This window comes from Salmo trutta, chromosome 18 (genome assembly GCF_901001165.1).
Source record: "Salmo trutta chromosome 18, fSalTru1.1, whole genome shotgun sequence".
In the NCBI taxonomy this organism is placed as follows: domain Eukaryota; kingdom Metazoa; phylum Chordata; class Actinopteri; order Salmoniformes; family Salmonidae; genus Salmo; species Salmo trutta.
This window is the reverse complement of record NC_042974.1, coordinates 34,185,185-34,207,185: the sequence shown is the minus strand read 5'-3', so window position 1 is coordinate 34,207,185 and position 22,001 is coordinate 34,185,185. Positions and strand designations below refer to the sequence as shown.

The 22,001-nt window shown below is 39.5% G+C and overlaps 1 protein-coding gene across 2 annotated transcripts in view; it reads left to right on the top strand.

Moving 5' to 3' along the window:
• LOC115153218 (cGMP-dependent protein kinase 1-like) overlaps positions 1 to 22,001 on the top strand; it is a 167,365-nt gene that overhangs the window by 112,884 nt on the left and 32,480 nt on the right. For both annotated transcript variants that reach the window (XM_029698427.1, XM_029698426.1), the window contains exons 4-5: positions 14,258 to 14,363; positions 20,406 to 20,469. In XM_029698427.1, coding sequence (XP_029554287.1) covers positions 14,258 to 14,363; positions 20,406 to 20,469 — 170 coding nt within the window. The remainder of the gene's footprint in view (positions 1 to 14,257; positions 14,364 to 20,405; positions 20,470 to 22,001) is intronic.

The window sequence follows — 22,001 nt, the reverse complement described above, 5'->3', positions numbered from 1 at the left end:
GTTTTAAAAACACTTATTTCACTTCCTGCATCAACCACTGCTTGAGGAGCATGCAGCCTATCGCTGTGCGACAGGTGATATTCCACACAATCTGTATGAAATGGGCTCTCCAACTATGTTCCTGCATCTACCCAGTGCTTAATTTGGGAAACCAACCAATCTTTGGGAACATTCATAATAACATGTTTTTACAACAAAACATATATAAATAATTAAGCTCAAAGTGAAAAATCATTAAACTAAATAATGAGGATTTCTATCATCCTAATCAAGGTGTAGATTAGGCTAGATATGACATTCCAGTGGATTATGGCTCTAGGCAGAATTTTTGCTTCGGCGTTAATCTACAATTCAAACATGGAGATTATCCAAAACTCCTGTTCCGTCTACACCGAAAGACATGCATGGAAATATTCACTTTCATAGTGTTAGCAGTTGAAGTTACTCTTCAATAACATAGACCCCAAAGCAAATCTGGAAGATAAAAATGAGTTTATTCAAAAAGGAAAAATCATAGATGTTATGCTGAGAGGTACAGTTGAAGTTGGAAGTTTACATACAGTTAGGTTGGAGTCATTAAAACTCGCTTTTCAGCCACTCCACAAATTTCATATTAACAAACTATAGTTTTGGTTAGTCGGTTAGGACATCTAATTTGTGCATGGCACAAATAATTTTTCCAACAATTGTTTACGGACAGATTATTTCACTTATAATTCACTGTATCACAATTCCAGTGGGTCAGAAGTTTACATACACTAAGTTGACTCTGCCTTTAAACAGCTTAGAAAATTCCAGAAAATGGTGTCATGGCTTTAGAAGCTTCTGATAGGGTAATTGACATAATTTGAGTCAATTGGATGTGTACCTGTGGATGTATTTCAAGGCCTACCTTCAAACTCAGTGCCTCTTTGCTTGACATCATTGGAAAATCAAAAGAAATCAGCCAAGACTTCAGAAAATAAATTATGGTTCATCCTTGGGAGCAATTTCCAAACGTCTGAAGGTACCACGTTAATTTGTACAAACAATAGTATGCAAGTATAAACACCATGGGACCACGCAGCCGTCATACCGCTCAGGATGGAGACGCGTTCTGTTTCCTAGAGATGAACGTACTTTGGTGCGAAAAGTGCAAATCAATCCCAGAACAACAGCAAAGGACCTTGTGAAGACGCTGGAGGAAACAGGTACAAAAGTATCTATATCTACAGTAAAACGAGTCCTATATTGACATAACCTGAAAGGCCGCTCAGCAAGGAAGACGCCACTGCTCCAAAACCGCCATAAAAACCAGACTATGGTTTGCAACTGTACATGGGGACAAAGATCGTACTTTTTGGAGAAATGTCCTCTGGTCTGATGAAACAAAAATGGAACTGTTTGGCCATAATGATCATCGTTATGTTTGGAGGAAAAAGGGGGAGGCTTGCAAGCCGAAGAACACCATCCCAACCGTGAAGCATGGGGGTGGCAGCATCATGTTGTGGGGGTGCTTTGCTGCAGGAGGGATTGGTGCACTTCATAAGATAGATGGCATCATGAGGCAGGAAAAATAAGTGGATTTATTGAAGTAACATTTCAAGACATCAGTCAGGAAGTTAAATCTTGGTCGTAAATGGGTATTCCAAATGGACAATGACCCCAAGCATGCGTCCAAAGTTGTGGCAAAATGGCTTAAACCTCTTACGAGCTGTAAGAGTATAAGGGGCAGTATTGACAATTTCAGAAAAAATATGTGCCCATATTAAACTGCCTCCTACTCAAACTCAGAAGCTAGGATATGCATATTATTAGATTTGGATAGAAAACACTCTGAAGTTTCTATGTTTGAATGGTGTCTGTGAGTATAACAGAACTCATATGGCAAGCAAAAACCTGAGAGAAATCCTACCAGGAAGTGGAAATCTGGATGCATGGGCTCTCTTCAAGTCGTTTCCTATTGAATACACAGTGACGTAGTAATAATTGTGCACTTCCTACGGCTTCCACTAGATGTCGATAGTCTTTACAAAGTTGTTTGAAGCTTCTACGATGAACAGAGCCCGAATGACAAGGAGGGGAAGTTGTTGAGGCAGGGGGTGACATCACTTCTTGGAGCGCGTTCACGAGGGTGGATCCTCCGGTTCCAAAACCTTTTTCTTAGACACAGGAACCGTCCGGTTGAAATATTTTTGAATCTTCACGTTCTGAAGGCCCTAAAGATTGATGTTTTACAACGTTTGACATGTTTGAACGAGCGTAAATACAACTTTTTTTTTGCGACATCGTCCGCGCGCTTTCTACACTTGGAGTAGCTTACTGGACGCACGAACAACAAGGAGTTATTTGGACATAAATTATGGACTTTATCGAACAAAACAACATTTGCTGTGGACCTGGGATTCCTGGAAGTGCCTTCTGATGAAGATGATCAAAGGTAAGGGAATATTTCTAATGCAATGTATGATTTTAGATGACTCCAAGATGGCGGCTATCTGTATAGCCTAGTGTATTTTTCTGAGCTCAGTACTCAGATTATTGCAAAGAGTGCTTTCCTCGTGAAGCTTTTTTGAAATCTTTCATAGCGTTTGCATAAAGGAGATGTTCATCTATAATTCTTTGAATGACACAAAATTAAACTGTCAATGTTTATGACAAGTATTTTGGTTAATTGTGGCGCTGATTCACCGCCGATGTAAAATGCTGTTTTTATATATAAATATGAACTTTATCGAACAAAAAATGCATGTATTGTGTAACATGATGTCCTAGGAGTGTCATCTGATGAAGATCGTCAAAGGTTAGTGCTGCATTTAGCTGTGTTTTGGGTATTTGTGATGCATGCTAGTTGCTAGGAAAATGGCTGTGTGGTTGTTTTTGTCAATGTACTCTCCTAACATAATCTAATGTTTTGCTTTTGCTGTAAAGCCTTTTTGAAATCGGACAACGTGGTTCGATTCAGGAGAAGTGTATCTATAAAATGGTGTAAAATAGTCCTATGTTTAAGAAACAGAAATTATTAGATTTGGTTTTGAATGTGGCGCTCTGATTTTTTCGCTGGCTGTTGATCCCGGTTACGGGATCCGAGCGGCGGACAACAAAGTCAAGGTATTGGATTGGCCATCACAAAGCCCCGGCCTCAATCCTATAGAAAATTGTGGGCAGAACTGAAAAAGCGTGTGCGAGCAAGGAGGCCTACAAACCTGACTCAGTTACACCAGCTCTGTCAGGAGAAATGGGCCAAAATTCACCGAACTACTTGTGGGAAGCTTGTGGAAGGCTACTCGAAAGGTTTGACCCAAGTTAAACAATTTAAAGGCAATGCTACCAAATACTAATTGAGTGTATGTAAACTTCTGACTCACTGGGAATGTGATGAAAGAAATAAAAGCTGAAATAAATCATTCTCTTTAGTATTATTCTGACATTTCATATTTTTTAAATAAAGTGTTGATCCTAACTGACCTAAGACCGGGAATTTTTATTAGGATTAAATGTCAGGAATTGTGAAAAACTGAGTTTAAATGTATTTGGCTAAGCTGTATGTAAACTTCCGACTTCAACTGTAGATGTTCATTCTCCCCTGTCCTCAGTGATTCTCTCCACAGAACAAAGAGACAGGATGTACTTTTATACCCCCAACCCTAGCCTGTGGTTGACCAATTTGAATTCCTGGCAATAAAATTGGGCCAGTGGCCAGATAAGTACCCCATTTCAGGCTCAATGTATAGACAATTTGGACCAATGAGAACTTGCCATGTAGCTATTCCTCCAATGTCTCTGACCCATTAATCATTAATTCCCTATTACAGAAAAACAACTATTTCCATTGATAATTAATTCCCTATTACAGAAAAACACTATTTCCCATTTATCGTTAATTCCCTCTTGACCTCTAATCCTCTGCATTGTGTATTTATCTTTTCGAAATATTCTTACACTCACCCTAGACCATTTTAAAAAGAAATATACTCCATGAGACATGGCTCGATGGGTCAGTTGATGACAATGAGGTTGAGATACCGGGTTATAGCATTCATAGAATTCACTGAAACTGAAACAGTGGCAGCGTGTGTGTTTTTATGAGGAATGATGTTCATTTTAACCCTCATTCAGATCTGAAATGGATGGTCTTGAGATTGCATGGGTAGATATACTTCTTCCTAAATGTCGTCTTATACTTGTTGGTGTGTGCTATCCGCCTCCTAAGCAGAATCATTTATATGATTTACTTGAATCGAGTTGCTGCGCTCACAATGTATTGGCTGAAAGGGAATGTATTCTGCTTGGCGATTTTAATACAAATGTGCACTTATCACCCAAGAAAAGTACACTAGTAAATGCCCAGTGTCGTGACTTCACTTTCATTAATCTTATCTAATCAACTAACTATGTTTAATTGTTACACTATTAAATTAATCATGTAACAATTAACTTGTTAGAATTTGGGGCACCACGAGAGCGGTTGTTTAAAGAGTTACCATCTCCCGAATTAAACTAAAGGTCTTTACTTATCACATCCATAAAACAGTCAACGTATTAATCATAACTACCTATGATATCATTATTCTGAACAGTCGTAACCTCCTGCATCTGCAAAACCCCCAGCCTTACTTATGATTCAGTACTACACAAATTGATTTATTTACTAGCTAACTAAATGATAACACAGGATCAACATACACACTTTATACATTAGAAAAACGTCCCTAGCCAACTGCTTGTGACAAAGGAGATGGAGAAGGAGGGACAGAAAGAGAGAAAAAGAGACACTGATACATTGTAGAAACTACTCTCACAGTAATCATGTACTTTGCACACGGACCACCACCCGTTTGGAGTAAGAAATCATTCATGTATTTACGTTTAAATGCCTTCGTTCACCGTGTATCTGTGTCGGAACCAGGCCTTCTTAGGAAGGGTGTTGGGCCTTTCCGCGGCATGCTTGTAAGGCTCTGATTGTCTACTGTTCTTCACTCTTGAAGATGCTGTGACTACTCACTTGTACAAAATTCTAGAAACAATTTCCTCTTATAGTTTCTACGATCACATCCCTCTCTTAACAAAAACATAATTTTTCATATTTCATACACGATGTAGAGAATGGACACTTCACATATAGTGTGTATACTTTTCAAGTTACAGTATTTCCTTTATAACATTTTTAATGACATCACAAGATAACAACTCATATGACATTGTCGCCTCTGACCATTCCCCACGTTCTATTGTTCCAGTATTCACTTTAGAACGGGTTAAGAGTTTCAGTGGGAGAATGTCTCTTTAGACAAAGCACATTCCTTTGTGAATTTGGAGAGGGAGACCCTCAATCTCCTCTCCTTTAATTTACAACAGGTCTTGAGGTTTCAACCCCTCACACCAATTCCCTCCTCCCTCCTCCTGCGGGTCAGAGGGGGTCTGGTTGAAGTTTATTCATTGCAAACCTGATCTGACCCATTTGGATCCTCACAGGACATTCATGACACCTGTATAACTTTAATCAGTTATTTGGAGTAAAACAACTGATTGTTGAGCCAACCCGGGTGTGTATTGAGAGTAAATCAACTTTGGATTTGATCATTGTATCAGACCAAGAGAACGTCTGTCAGTCAGGAGTCTTAAATATTGGTTTTAGTGATCATATGCGACCCATTTCAGGAAATTAGGCATATGTCGCAAGTCACTACTTCACAGGAGAGCCGTTTGAACGTATTTAAAAAAAAATCTAAATGCGTTTTTTTGGCAGAAATGCCTTCTCAAACATGTGAACTTTCATGTGCCTTAATAACAAACGTGTATGTTATCTGTAAATACAAATAAAATGGTTAAATCACAAGCCTAGTTGGTTTAGCCACAGAAAAAGTCAGCAACCTTCCTGCTAGCCATGATTGGCTGAGATAATGAGTGGGCTGGACATGCCGAGAAATGAGCTTTGATTGGTCTGCCATATAGCACGCTTCTGTCTATTTGAGCTCGTCAGTATGTCTAGGTAATCCTGTGTAACGCAGCTTTTGTTATGTATTGTGTAGTAAAACTGCATAAGTATTGCTCTCCACTATCTGGAGGACTGAGTTTTGAAATCAGTGGAATTAGAGTATGATGACTAAGGAGATTGAGAAATCTTCAAACTAAGGGCAACCATGGCATCCGACAGGAGATGTGTCTATCCATGAATGATGTATACAGCTAAGATAGTCTAGCTAGCTACATTTTCAGATATTACACATTTCTAATTTTGACAGGAAGTGGTTTCATTTAAAGTTATAGTGTACTGTTAGCTAGCTAGCTAGTGTTAGCTGACTGGCTCGCTAACTAACTTGCTTGGCTAGCTATAGCCTAATGTTAGCTAGGAATCTAGCCAATGTTAGTTAATTAGATTGGGTGCTTGACTGCCGTTGTGAGGTCAGAACGTTCGGATCAACCCTACTCATCGGCCAGAGCGTCCAGTGTGCGCTCTGAGCGCTCTGAGTGCGAAACACTCTGAATTTACGAACGGGCAATCTGACAGTACAGTTGCAGTCACCAACACTCTGGATAACATAACAACCTAACCAGCTCTGCTAAGGCGAGTGATGTTCAGTGAGCTGTTCTCTTATTTGTGTCTGGAAGTAGCTAGCAAGTTAGCTCGGATCAACCCTTAAAGAGGGTGTGAACAAAGTATTTAATCAACTTGAGCGATATCTTCTCAAGCTCAAACTTCTTCTTTATGAACTCCAATCTGGCTTTAGAACAGATAATTCCACTGATACTTGCCTTATCCACCTTTTTGACCAAATTGAGCAGGGAAGTGAGAAGGGGAACTATACAGGCATGGTCATGTTAGACTTGCAGAAAGCTTTTGACACTGTGGACCATGATATTCTCCTGATGAAACTGACATTTTTGGGTCTTAATGATGTAGCAGTGAATTGGTTTAGGCCTTATCTGACCAACAGAACACAAGTATGTAATGTTGGTGATGTTCTGTCAGAGGCCAAAGAAATTTAATGTGGAGTACTGCCAAGATCAACTTATATACGTTAATGATATGCCAGATACAGTAAAGTGCAACTCCTTCTTTATGCTGATGATTCAGCCATACTGGTATCAGGGAAGGATACAGTTTACATAGAGGAGACCCAGAGTAAGGAATTGCATTTTGTTAGAGATTGGTTGACTGACAACAAATTGTCGCTACAACTGAATCGATTTCGTTTGGAACCAAAACGTAGATTCCTTTGGGCTGACAAGATAAAGGTAAACTATGCAGGCAAGGAGATTGAATCTAAAACATGTGTAATTTATCTTGGTGTGTCCCTAGATTCATCTCTTTCTGGAGAGCTGATTGCTGCTAAAATTTGTTCTAAAATGGCAAACAAATTGACACTTTTATGTCGTAATACTAGATATTTTAACATCAAAGTTAAGAAACTGCTTGTCTCAACCTTGAATCAGTGTCATTTTGATTATGCCTGTTCTGCTTGGTATAGTGGGTTATCAAAAAAGCTGAAAAAGAGAATGCAGGTCATACAAAATAATGTTATTAGGTATATGCTGAATGTCCCCCCTAGGACCCACAGAGGAATACAGGAGTTCCGGGAGGTGGGCTTGTTGCCTTTGGAGTCCAGAGTGGACCAACTTAAAAGTAATCCTATGTTTGACATCTTAAATGATCGTGCCCCAGGTTATACAAAAAACCACATTGATATGGTCTATAACCAACAAAGTTACAATACCAGAGCTAGTGTTATGTCTTGTAAAATCCCAAGATTAAACAATACTGCAAGGAGCACATTTGTCTATACAGGCATTTGTCTATGGAATAGCCTCCCCTTGGAGATCAAGCAAATATAAAGTAAAAATGTATTTAAAAAGCAGGCAAAGGTTTTCATTTGGACAAGGTTGTCTAAGTAAGACAAATCACTCCACTGCCCTTTGTGCCCTTCACTATTGGTCAGGTATATTTATTTCAAGGATAGGTATGACGTGCAATTAATAGATTTTTTAATGTGAAATTAACATTGTTGATTTTTTTAGATTAGGGAAAAGTGCAGTGAATAGTGCCACTTTAGGATGTCAATATAAATGAATGTATTTATGGTTATTTGTAATTTGGTCTTGCCTTTTAATCATTATATGTGTTATTGTTTTTACCATCGAGGATCACTATGGATCAAGCATTTTAATTCATACTTTCAAGTGATATCCTCTGGGTCCACATTGAACATTTTGTTGTATATATCTGTTACCCAAAATAAATTAAATGTAACATATTTAATTAAACTGTTGACAGCTAGCCCCTATCTCTGCGCGTTTGAGAAAGGAATGAAGGAGAGAGAGGTAATGTGTCAGCGGTAACACTTTCTTTGACACCTAGTATCATAACAAGTTAAGACACGGTCATAACTAAGGCATAATATTTCATAAGAGCTGACATAACCTGTCATAACATTGTCACAACACTGTGATGAGACATATATTTACACGTATTGTGACATATATAGCAACATGTTATGTTTTCTTATGACACCAACATAGGCGTGTCAAAGCTCACAAATCCTACCACACAAGGCAAACCATTTCATTCTACTTGTAAATAGTATATTATATAACATTTCCTAAAATTGGCAATTTTATTAGCATTGTAATTGTACACACATTGATATCAAACATGTGCCTAGCCCAATACTCATTCATACTGGGATGAATGCAGGAGCATGATAAAACACCCTCTTAGGGACTTATGACTGGCATATGGTAATGTACTGATAGGCCTATATGGCTTATATTATTACCCTTACAACAACAAAAAATGTCCCATGATTGATTCTGTAAGTTTCCGTATTTTGGAATCAAAGTTTGTTTGTTCACAACATTATTATTGTAGTTCTACATTGTTTTGCTTTAATATAGCTAGATGTATACTTAGCGCTAGCAATAGGGGAAGACATTATAACTGTTAGCTGCAGGTGTGCGCCTCGTATGTTGAAAGAATGAATCAGGATGAGAAGCCCAGAGGAAAAATATAAATTGTCTGTCTCCTTATTCCTCCTGTTTTCAAGTTTGTAACATTTATAAGCATGGTTTAGTTTTTGAAATCTAGAGACAACATGTTTATCTAAACTGTGATTATTTTTGTTGTCATTTTCATGTATAATTTAATTGTTTTGACCGAGTAAAAACTAGTGCGATTCTCCCCTTCATATGAGTGTAGCCAAGCAAAGCTAGCTAACTTAGTATGTATGTCAATGAGACAAATGGTGTCTCGGATTAAATGTATTTTCGTAAAGCTGCAATATGTAACTTTTTGTGCAACCTGACCAAATTCACATAGAAATGTGACATAGATCTGTCGTTCTCATTGACAGCAAGTCTAAGAAGTGGTAGATCTGTTCTATGTGCACTATTTCTATGCTTCCCATGCTTAACTTTTGTGTTTGCGTCTTTTATTTTCAGTTTTGTACACCAGCTTCAAACAGCCGAAAATACAATATTTTTGGTTATGGAAAATATGTTTCACAGCGGTTTAGATGATACAATGATTCTCTACACTATACTTGCTTGTTTGGTCACATAACCGGAGCAATTTCTGCATAGTGCATCTTTATTTTAATTTTTTTACAAATGATGGCTCGTATTAACTGTATTTACATGAGTACATATGCATCACTCTAATGATAATTATTTTAGACGGTACATTTTTATGGAATGTGTTTCAAACAGTCGGATGCTAACTGCTAACATTAAAGTTAGCCAGCTCAGCATTAGGCGCTAGCTAGCCTACCATAGCTAGCTAGTTCTTGTTATTGGTTTTTGTTACATATAATACATAGTCCTCTTCTATAATACATTTTTACAATTAGCACTGTATATATAGAGTGAATCAGATGTACTGTTGTTGCCTCAACAAGGAATGGGTGTATTTAGTTGTTTTGCAGAACACCATTTTAAGTGCTAGTGTAGCTAATGTTAGCTAAACAAACACCAACTAGACAGTACCTAACTGTTAGATAGCTAGCTACAATACATTAATAGTTGAGAGCTAGCTTTAGCTATGTTATGAAAACATTGAGAAAATGGGATTGTAATGTGTTTGAGTGTGTGAAAATGTTTGCTATTGCCATAAAGTATTTGGTATGAAGTTTTAGTTTTCAGCTTTCTTTAGCAGTTTCAAACAAAATGAAAGGAAACTTCTTGGCAGGGAAAAACACATTTGAATAATAATATGATTTAGAGTTAAATCCTTTTTTGTTGTTGTTGTAATGAATTATTTACAGTCATGTTTGAATAACTTGTGGAAAATACACTATATGACACTGTCATGAAGCATTATGACCATCCTGTGTCACTTTACTTGGACTAAGAAAATACACTTTATGACACTGTCAAGAAACATTATGACCATCATAATCATATAAGTCAGATAGGTCTATCACGTACATGCCCTTATGTCAGTCATCAGTCACAAAGAGGGTGTCTTGTCCTGCTCCTGAAATCTGTTCCTGCATTCATCCCAGTCATCAGCAACAGAGCACTGGGGTAGGTACATGTCTGACATCAATGTGTGCACAATTACAATGACAATTTAATATGGTCAGTTACATAACATGTTATGTACTCATGGATAGAAAGTTTGGAGCATAGCATAAGGTAACCAGTGTTTTTTTCGGGCTTGGTATGAGTAAGCTCTAATATGCGTATGGGTGTTCTACATGAAATGTCTTAGATACCTTGAATTATTCATCACCTTAGAAAGTACCGTCCATTTCGTTGGGTTTGGCTTACAAAAAACATCCGCAATGACTATGTTTTTCACTCAGATTCAACCTGTTGTTGAATTTCTTTCTTCAAATTGATCATCAAAAAATTAAGCCTAACGGTGAGTTGGGCACCACCAATGCATGTCCAGAGTGCATAAGAGGAGATTACTGTGACTCAATTCATAACTGCTGGTGTGGCGTTAATACGGTCACCGCAACAGCCCTAGTCCCACCTGAAAATGTAATGTTGTGACATACATTCAGAAGTAAAGATATTCAAATACTTTTTTTCTGGTGACTTTAGGTGTAGTAACTTGTTCAATCCTTTCTCTTTTGCTCTGTGATATATTCTCTCCAGCCCCTGACAAGCAGAGCTCTGGACTTAGCTGCTGTACAAGGGATTTAACAAAGCCTTTCTCTCGCTGAGTGACACGAGTCAAATCAACTGATCCTTGATTACTCACAGACTGAGGTGATCACAATCAACAGCTCAATCGATCAATAGCTTTAAATATTAGTGTTGGCTGGACGAGAGAGGAGGGCTGCATAGTAATGGCAGGGCCCGGAGAGCCCATCACACTTGGGCAGGAGAGACTCTTCCAACCGATGGGAATTTCATGGGTTTTTACCGTGATTGATATGTCAGTGTTTCTCGTTGTTAATAGTTGGAGCACAAAGGCTCCTGAAGCAATGACCATCACTGCCAACACCCTTTTTATGTGACACAATTCCATTGAACAAAAAATATGGGTCTGAGACAGATAATGTTAGATAGTCTTATATGACTCACAGATGTCCTCTGAACAGGTGCTTTTGAGTGATGGTTGCATCACTGCACTTTTACCTGCTAGGATAATAACAAGAACCTACCCAAGAGCTAGTGGGACAGTTCAAGAAGGGGAAACAACTACAGACTATCAGGGCTAATCTACTGCCGCTTTTGGATAAGGGAAGTGGGGAAGAAATGTATGGGCGAGTGGAAGGATTTTGGAAGTGCAAGTATTGGACAGACAGGCAGAGCTTTTCTGTCAAGGACAAGGTAGAAGCAGAGACTGTTAATGACACCATATTGAGGTGAGATCATACTCAGTCTGCTGTGGGAACATAAATACTGATGTGACTTGTCCTTTGTACGATGAAGACAGTAGCAGACATGATCACACACCTTTTTTGTGTTAGCAATAGTGTTGTTCCAATTTCTATAAGGGATTAAGATATCCCAGGTGTGTGTGCGTGACTGTGTGTGTGCCTGTGTGCTTGTGTGTGTGTGTGTGTGTCTGTGTACTTAGAGATCAACACACGTTTATGTGTGTGCTGATTTAGGTGGGGTACTTCATATGCAGTATGCATCATGCATGTATTCTCAGTCCACTTCAATATAATTCCCTCACTACCAGACTCCCACACTTCTCAAGCCCCTTACCATTCCACCTCCTTCCCTGCCTGTTTGTCTACCCAGGGCCTGGAGTGGCTTTAATTTGCCCCTGTGTTAAGCTGTCAAGCTAATGGCCAACGGCTCACAAGCATTAAGACATTAATCTACACACACTGCAGGCTAACTAGCTCCCTAAGTCTCACTGCAATTTAGTCAAGTCTCCAAATAACTCACTTTTTACCTCACTGCAATGCCCTCCAGGCCTCTCAATATCTGATTTCCCCATAACCTGTGAATTGTCCACTTACCGACGTAGCACTCTGTTGGGTCTGTGTTTATACCACCACGTCTCTCCTCTTTAATGGTTTTTGCTTTAGGGCCTAACAGGACTGTTACTCCAAAAGCTTTTCTAGCCCTCTTCCCTGAGGCTTGGGTCTTAGAGGTCTGGAATGGCAGTCTCTAACCTACCAATCATAGGTTGGATCCCTTTACAAAAACATGCACCCTTCTCACTGGGCACACACTGGTTGAATCAATAATTTCAATTAAATTACGTTGAACCAACGTGTAATAGACATTGAATTGATGTCTTTGCCCAGTGGGTTTCATCTGCCTTTGATTTCATGCACTAGACAGCCTGATAGCACTGGAAAGCTGAAAGCAATATTGTGACGAGGTCATTTCACTAAGCCCTTTTGCTAGGCTGTGAAATCTCTATCTGCTATATTGCGTCCATTTAACCAGTGTTTCAGCTCCATGTGTGTGAGTTATCCAGGCCCAAGAGAAGTAGGTTTTTGGAATGGGACCCAGCCTCAGTGTTTTAGTTATTTAGTGCTGAAAGAAGGATGCAGAGTGTTTGTTGCGGTCTCCTTCCTCATTAATTGGTACAAGGGCTGCAGACAGTTTCAGACTGTTAATAGAAATACTCTAACTGGGACTAAAAAGAGCCTGAATGTCTAATGACAAAATCTCTCCTGTGCTCTCCTGTGTTAGAATACACAGCTAACACTGGGCTCAAGTTTTGCTCCTGGGAGGTGTGTGGGTGTGCTCATGGGTGGGTTTGTGTGTCTGTTATCTTGCCTGCCCACAAGTGTATGTTTGTCCATGAATTTGTGGTTTGTTCTCGTGTGTCTGTGTGTGTGTGTGTGTGTGTGTGTGTGTGTGTGTGTGTGTGTGTGTGTGTGTGTGTGTGTGTGTGTGTGTGTGTGTTTGAAAACCTACTGTATGATATTTGGCGTGGATGATTCAGTGTCACAGTGTCACAGACAACCAAGTAGACCTGTCTTAACCAAAACAAACAAATAAAGCAAAAAACAGATAAACATGCACGGACAAGCTCAGCCCCAAAAAAGGTTTTACATTTTATTGAACCTTTATTTAACTAGGCAAGTCAGTTAAGAGCAAATACTTATTTACAATGATGGCCTACCAAAAGGCAAAAGGCCTCCTGCGGGGACGGGGGCTGGGATTAAAAATAATAATAAAAAAATAAAATAAATATAGGACAAAACATACATCTCGACAAAAGAGACAACACATCACTACATAAAGAGAGACCTAAGACAACAGCATAGCAAGGCAGCAACACATGACAACGCAGCAGGGTAGCAACACAACATGGTAGCAGCACAAAAGATGGTACAAACATTATTGGGCACAGACAACAGCACAAAGGGCAAGAAGATAGAGACAACAATACATCACGCAAAGCAGCCACAACTGTCAGTAAGAGTGTCCATGGTTGAGTCTTTGAATGAAGAGATTGAGATAGAACTGTCCAGGTTGAGTGTTTGTTACAGCTCGTTCCAGTCATTATCTGCAGCAAACTTAAAAGACGAGCGACCCAGGGATGTTTGTGCTTTTGGGACCTTTAACAGAATTTGATACATTGGAATGGATCCATTCATCATTGATGAACGTCATGCTAATGATTCTCCTGTTATACTATGGAGCCTTTCTGCTGTGGGGTTCTTAGGGGATAGCCTGGGCTGGTTAAGGGTCTGACAGTAGATTCTCTTTCTCTCCTCATCTCTCCAAAACTCACCCATGTTGTCCAAGTAGATACCTGGTTAATAATTATAACTCATTGTATTGTGAAAATGCCCTGCTATCCATGTTTCTCCCTGGCTATTCTAATCACTCCTCTCTTCTCCCTCTCCAGCTCTCACCAATGTGAAGTTATGGGCCATCGACCGACAATGCTTTCAGACTATTATGATGAGGACGGGCCTAATCAAGCACACTGAATACATGGAGTTTTTAAAAAGGTGAGGAACAGAAAGACTATGCTTGTAGATACTACTACAGTACAAGGGTTGGCTATATTGTAGTGATTTACCATTGAAATCCCACGCAAAGTAAGTAAGCACCCACCGTACTGGAAAAAATAGACATCCCTTCTTCCTGCTCTCTTTCTTCTCTCCATCTGATGTTGACATTAGCATAGGGTTTGCAGAGGAAAGGAGCTGAATATGGGGAAGCCTATTATCATATTAAAGGCAGATAGAATTATATTGTTGCACCCACACACAGCGTGGAATAAAACAAGTCCTCTTCAAAAGATGGAGGGAGAAGAGAGTGTTATATATATCATACAGGAGGTATGAGATGCCTTGGAAGTGTACTGCCTTCACCGCTTTCCCTCTATGTCCCTCTGTCTGTCCCTCTGTCTGTCCCTCTGATTGTCCCCCTGTTCTGTCTTTTACTATCTGACATCTTTCTTTCTTTCGCTCTGCTTTTGATTTGATATTTTTTGAAAATGGAATGACATCACATATCCTTTCGATGTGTTTTATTCATGAGGAGTTAATCTGTTTCCCGTAGTTCAAATGTGTTATTGCATAAATATTTTTAATCCATTGAGAGGTTCTCAGAAATACCCTGCAGGGCCCACTACCACTCAGAGGTTTACAGATTTTATTTACTCAGAACAAAGGCCTCATGAATCACACAGTATTCTCTCTCACTCGCTCCTGTCTGAGTTCTAGTGGCAGCCAGGTGAAAGTGAAAGCAGGAAAACAGTCAGCCTTTCACTGTAAAAGGAGATGCCCTCAATAGGTGACATTGCAAGGGCAGCCAAGGAAGGTAGAGAGCCTCCTCAGCTCTTTCTATACTGCCATCATTATGGAGATATACTGTAGTGTACTGTACCAGAGATACCTTTCTGACCAGATAAAGTAGTTTGGAGGTATATTTTGTTCTCAATCTAAAGTCATTTTTGAGACTGAGACTGAGTGGAGCGTGTATGATGGCAGGTAGGGCAGCTGTGTGTTTGAAGCAGATATTTCTGAAAGCAGGATTGATAGGTCAACAAGCTAACTTTCATACATGTTCAGATACAAATCCATATTTCTTGGTTCAAAATGAGAGTTAAACTTACAGCTGGTTCTTTATTACGGACTTCCTACTTTTCTTGTAATTATTGTTGAAGTTAGCTTGCTATGTTATTGATCTTTATACCCCGGGAGGGCAAGTGATTTTATAATTGTTGTAGTTCACTCTATGGATTTTAGATCCCAAGAAGCTCTGCTTGTAGACAGTTCAGCTAATAAAATATTATTAAAGAGCAGTCAGATTATGGTAAACCAACTGTCTCCATGAGTCAACCTTTCTGCATTTTTTTATCTGCTATGAAATTAGACATTCGTCCTCCCTGGAAATAAAAGAGGGATATTAATTTAAAACTTCTGCTAGGAGAGGGATATAAAGAGGGGGAGTGTGTGTGTGTGTGTCTCTGTGTGTGTTATCTGGAAGGTATTTTTCTTAGCTCTGTTTAATTACACTCTGGAGCTTAGGAGAAACCGAGACCCTAGCCAATCCCCCTGCCTTCATGAGCTGTGTTGCCTGCAAAGTGTCACTTGGATGGCAAGAGAGCTATTGCTGATCCCCTATCTCACCAGGAACAGCTTTTAGATAGTCCAGGCGCCTACAGCTATCAGAGTTGAGATAGCTAAGAATGTGAAATGATTGATCATGTTAAAGTTTTTTTAGATAGACTGCGGTGATATGTAGCTCTGGGCCTGGTTTCCCAAAAGCATCTTAAGGCTAAGTTCAACATTAAATCCTTTGTAGGAGCATCATTAAATGTCTGAGCTGTTTCCCAAAACCATTGTTACTAAAGTTGCACCTGAAAGCGTTCATAATTTAAAGAGATTATTTCTGTCCCCGAAAATAGCATACTACAGATGTAGGATCTTAATTTGGGCCAGTTTGCTACAGCAGGAAAATAATCCTCCAGCAGCAGGAAAATAATCCTCCAGCAACAGGAAATGTGAAATTATTATATGGATTATAATTAATGAACATTTTTGGGGGGGAGGTTATACTTTTGTTAGTGCAAATCAAGTCTGACCTTTTAAAGTGGAAATTACAGACTTTAGAAGCCTTTTTGTAACCCTTGAATACATTACAAGTTTGCATTTCCTGCTGTACAGCAAAATTCTCAGCAACAAAAAGTTATCAAATTAAGATCCGACATCTCTAAGTCACATACAGTATGTGCACCACAACATTGCTTTCTCTCTCACTCTGATGTGTGTGCATCTTGCTAGCTGTCACTCAAATGGTAAGGGGCTGAAGCTCATTGGCTAGAACTCAAATTGCAAGGGGGCTGGCCCAGCACAGCTTCCAGAAAAACAGTTGCTTTCAAACTAGGGATTTCGTGACTATTTGAGGTAAGACAGTAATTCTGCTAATAGATTATATGCATGTATGACCTACACATTGACATATCCAGCCCAAAGTGGGAGGTTTTAAAAATTCTTAGTAGTCGCCAAAGTTCCAGAGCATATCTTTAACAACTGACTCATAGAACAGCTAAATGAGTCGTCAGATAATTTTTGTCCCTTTCCACATCACTTAACACACAGACGATCTCTGCTAAACTTAATATCAACATGTGTATCAGTCTCTCTGAAACTTCAGAACAATGTTTGCAATGTGTTTATAATTGTTACAAATAAACAAAGGATAAAAAGATGTTTCAAGTTAAACCTGAGATCACTGCATTTAAATATAAATTCAGTATAGGCAACATCCCGGTAAGCAAAATAGGTATAAAATAGATATTTTCCGGACGTTGAAATCAGGTTCATTTTCGGTTCTGAATTAAAGTTGAAAAGACATAATGTACAGATGTTAAAAATATATGTATTTTTTTGGTAATTGATTTTATGGCCAAATTTCAACCGCACATACATTCTCAATTAAGCATTAATATATTTTTTATCCATTTAATATAGGAAAGAGGAGCCAACTGAAGATTGCAGCATATGCTATGTATTATTACTCCCATCTGTCACACAAGCAATTTATGTTAGCTCTTTCAAAAGCTTTTAAACTAGCAGCAATGATATTCAAAGTAGTCCAATTATCATGACTCAGGATATGACCCAGATGCAGACACAGGAGGCGGACAGTTTGGTTCTCAGAATATTTATTATAACAAAGGAGCAGGCAAAGGGCAGGTCGAGGGCAAGCATAGGTTCATAATCCAAGGCAGAGTCAATCAGGGACAGAATGGCAGGCAGGCTCAGGACAGGCAAAAATGTCAGAACCGGGAAGACTAGAAAACAAAAACTTGGGAACAGGAGAAACAGGAAACACGCTGGTAAGACCTGACAAAATAAGACGAACTGGCAACAGACAAACAGAAAACGCAGGTATAAATACACAGGGGATAATGGGGAAAGTAAAAGACACCTGGTGGGAGGTGATGACAATCACAAGACAGGTGAAACAGATCAGGGTGTGACACTAATCAACAAGATAAACCAACAGACCACTTCAACTACAATAATATTCTCAGTAACAATTGCATATACCTTTTTTCTTGTTATTACCTTGATATGTTGATCTAACTTAGTTGAATGCACTGACTGTAAGTCTCTCTGGATAAGAGCATCTGCTGAAAGACCAAAATGTAAATGTAAAAAAACAAACATTTGCAAAATATGCTGGGTATTATTCTAATGAGCTCCGTCCCTCAAAAGGTACAAATTTGAACAAAATTTGATTGGACTAAAAATCTAAAAATCTAAAAAAATCTCAAAATCTATGTCCGTGGATGTTGAAATCAAGGCTGATCCAGACCACATTAAAAAAAAGACAGCCGGTCCGGACAGGACCAAAAAAAGACGTCCAAAAGATATCTGCTTTGGTCCGTGCTTAGTGAAATAGGCCTATATAGTTAAATCATATTGAAATTAATTTCATGTTCAATCAATTAAATGACATTTTGTCAATTGTGGGCTACTTTCCATAATTTTTGCCTCAAAGTATTTCATAATGTGTAACAACATGTGTGCAATGATGTGCCAAGCCGCCTCAATATTTGTAGCCATATAGGTGATAAATGCTATCTCTCTAGGAGCGGATCCGTCGGCAGTTTTGTGGAATAATTCTAATATAAAGGTAAGGTCAGAGAGCAGCGCTGCCTTTCTTTTGATCCTATCAGTATTGACCCATTCTCCAATGACGCAATTACCAAACGTTCTCAATGGTTGGTATTTTGGGAATTTGCATTGTTAACACTCATAAGCTTAAAGTAATTGCCCAGTGTTTCCAGATTTCTATGAAATATGACCTGTAATTACTTACAATATGAGTGAAATAGTTTTCCTTCAAAAAAAGTATAATATTAAAGGTGCACTATGCAGAAATCGCTCTGCCATTTCCTGGTTTCTAAAATTCTAATAGTTCACCTAATTTCAGTTTATGTGACAAAACAAGCAAGTATAGTGTAGAGAATCATTTTAGCATCTAAACTGCTGTGAAATATATTTTCCATAACCCAAAATATTGTATTTTCAGCTGTTTGAAGCTGGTGTACAAAACGAAAGTTAAAGACGTAAAAACTAAACTTGAGCGGGAAGCATAGTAATAGCACCAATAGAACAGATCTACCGCTTCTTAGACTTGCTTTCAATGAGAATGACAGATCTATAACTCACATTTCTATGTGAATTTGATCAGGTCGCCCAAAAAGTTACATATTGCAGCTTTAAGTATGTTAAAAAACAGCTTCTCTGTGTTGGAATGGTGTGGGCATACCCCAACAACAGAATGGTGTGGGCGTATATCGGTCATAAAAAATGGCCAGCCCATCCTTCTTTAGACCGCTGATAGGCCAGCCCATCCTCCTCAGGGAATGACATCATGTTCTATGAGGAAATAGCAAGCATTTTTGAAACAGACTGTTTGAGAAACAAATTTGTGTGTTTTTTGTTGTTGCTTTGGCTACAAATATGAGTATAGGACGAGTCAATAACATTATATGGATTTGGGTTAACAGAATATGAACTTTTAAAAGTGAGATTTTCACTGGGCAGTTACTTTAAGTGCCATCACTATCGGCAAACCTGGCCCTGGCGTGTCGGTTGCTTTTCATCATTGCCATTCAATTAGAGATTGATTACACCTCGGTAACCCAGATATCCATCCAAGAAATTACCTTAATTTATCAATTAAGGGCTGGGAGGAGTGAAAATCAGCACCACTCAAGATCAGACGGTTCACATTCACATCTAAGAAGACTGGAGGCTAAGCTATGTGCATGTACATCTTCACATACACACCATCCTATTCCACTGTAACAGTTTTTAACCTAACATGCAAAGAACATGATAGAATTAAACATTTTATTACAACCCAATTAAGTTGTTAGATACAGAACTATCCATAACACATGCTTTTTGTTTGCGCTGACTGTTTCATGGCTCTGTCACGTGGTAATGAACCATCTGACCAGCCATTTTCTGGCCGGGGTCCATGGAGGAAATTCAGCACCATGAGTCTGTGCTGAGGCGAGATGGTTCAGATTACTGTAATAAAGCATGGGAAATGAGAGGGAGGGGAAGATGGAGAAACAGAGAGATGATATCGGGAGATAAAGGCCTTTGTTCCGATGCCTGGGTTATTTGCTTTCTCCTCTGATAAGCATTGGTCCATTTTCTTTAGTCCATGTCGATAACGAGCAAATAGGATTCAGAGGACTGCCAGGAAACGCACAGAACAAACATCCTTTTCAACGTCAGTCAGTCTGTGTGTGTGCATGTATATACTGTACATATTGAATACCAGTGTATTTATATAAAGTTTATTTCTGGAATATACATTATCCAAAATTATGTAAACTGAGACACCGTGATGAACAGAAACTCTATTCTGGTTAACCTATTGACTGTAGCTGCCGATATATCATTACGTTTAGATCAATGTGTCTATTAGCGTCAACACCCTGTAATATCCAAGACATTGTGAATCTCTATTCTTCCTTCTACACTGACTTTCTGTCTATTTTCTTCCTGCAGCGTTCCAACGTTTCATGAACTTCCGGAGGAGATTCTAAGCAAGCTAGCTGATGTCCTTGAAGAGGTAGGTCCTCTGTGGAAAGACTGTGATGTACACAAAGGTGTTTGCCAAGGCTACACATTTCTATGGAGACAACAGTGTGTTACTTGAATGGAGAATAAATAACTATAGTTGGGGATGATGTTCTCACTATGCTGGAGGCAGGTTTGAGAGTTCTGAACAACTAGGTATTCTGGATGCATGATATGATGTTGATATACTGCATACAATAAAATGTACTTTATTGTCCATTTACATGGAAAATCCTTCTGTGATGTCAACATACAAATACCAAACACAATACAATAAATTACATGCAGTACGGAAAACTGGAAAGTTAGTACACAAGTCACACATTTACATTTCCACATATTCAGTCTCTGCAGCCTATTGTCCGACCATGTATTGGGCCTGCATCTGTCCTATGTCCCACTGTTCAGCAGCCCGATGGCTGATGTGATGAAACTTGCCTTGCTCCTATCCTTACTGAACAATCTCCTTCCAGAGGGCAGCAGCTGAAAACATTGGGCAAGATTGTGTGTGGGGTCCTCTATGATGCATTTGGCCTTGTCCCTTGCCTGTTTATCATAGAGGCACAGAAGCCCCCTGCACTGCAGCCCGCAGAGCTTGGACCCCAGGTTCACAGTCCGCCTGAGGATATCCTTATTAGCCACTGACAGCCCACAGTAGCAGACCAGGAAACAGAACGTCAGCACACTCTCTATATGGCAGGTGTAGTAGTTGGAGAGTATCTGGGTGTTGACATTCAGTTGTCTCAGTCTGTGCAGGAGTTAGAGTCGTTGTTGGCATGTTTTATTGATGTTGTGAGTGTTGGCATTAAAAGAGAGTGTGCTGTCCATAATGGTTCCCAGGTACTTAAAACTCCCCACTCTCTATGGCTGTTCACCCCCCAGGACTAGGTGGCTCACTGGGTCTGCCTTCCTCCAGAAATCAATGAGCAGATATTTTGTTTTGTTAATGTTGAGTATGAGGTAGATGTTATTGCACCAGTCATGAACCCTGTTTACTTCTGTTTGAAAATACAGTGTGTCAGGGCCTCCCGAGTGGCGCAGAGGTCTAAGGCATTGCAGTGCATGAGGTGTCACTACAGACCCATGAGGCGGTGCACAATTGGCCCAGCATCATCTGGGTTAGAGGAGGGTTTGGGATTTCCTTGTCCCATCGCGCTCTAACAACTCTTTGTGGCAGGCCGGGCGCCTGCAAGCTGACACATTGGTGCGGCTGGCTTCTGGGTTAAGCGAGCAGTGTGTCAAGAAGCAGTGCGGCTTGGCAGGGTCGTGTTTCGGAGGACGCATGACTCTCAACCTTCGCCTCTCCTGAGTCCGTAGGGGAGTTGCAGTGATGGGACAAGACTGTAACTACCAATTGGATATAATGAAATTGGGGAGAAAAAAGCAGTAAAAGTACACCCAAAAAATATGCATTGTGTCATAACACGACACTAGCCATATCGACCCGCCCACCGCCTAGTGCTGCCTCTCAGGGACCTTGTTGCATTACTCTCTTTGCACTCTTCACGGTACTACTGGACTCTG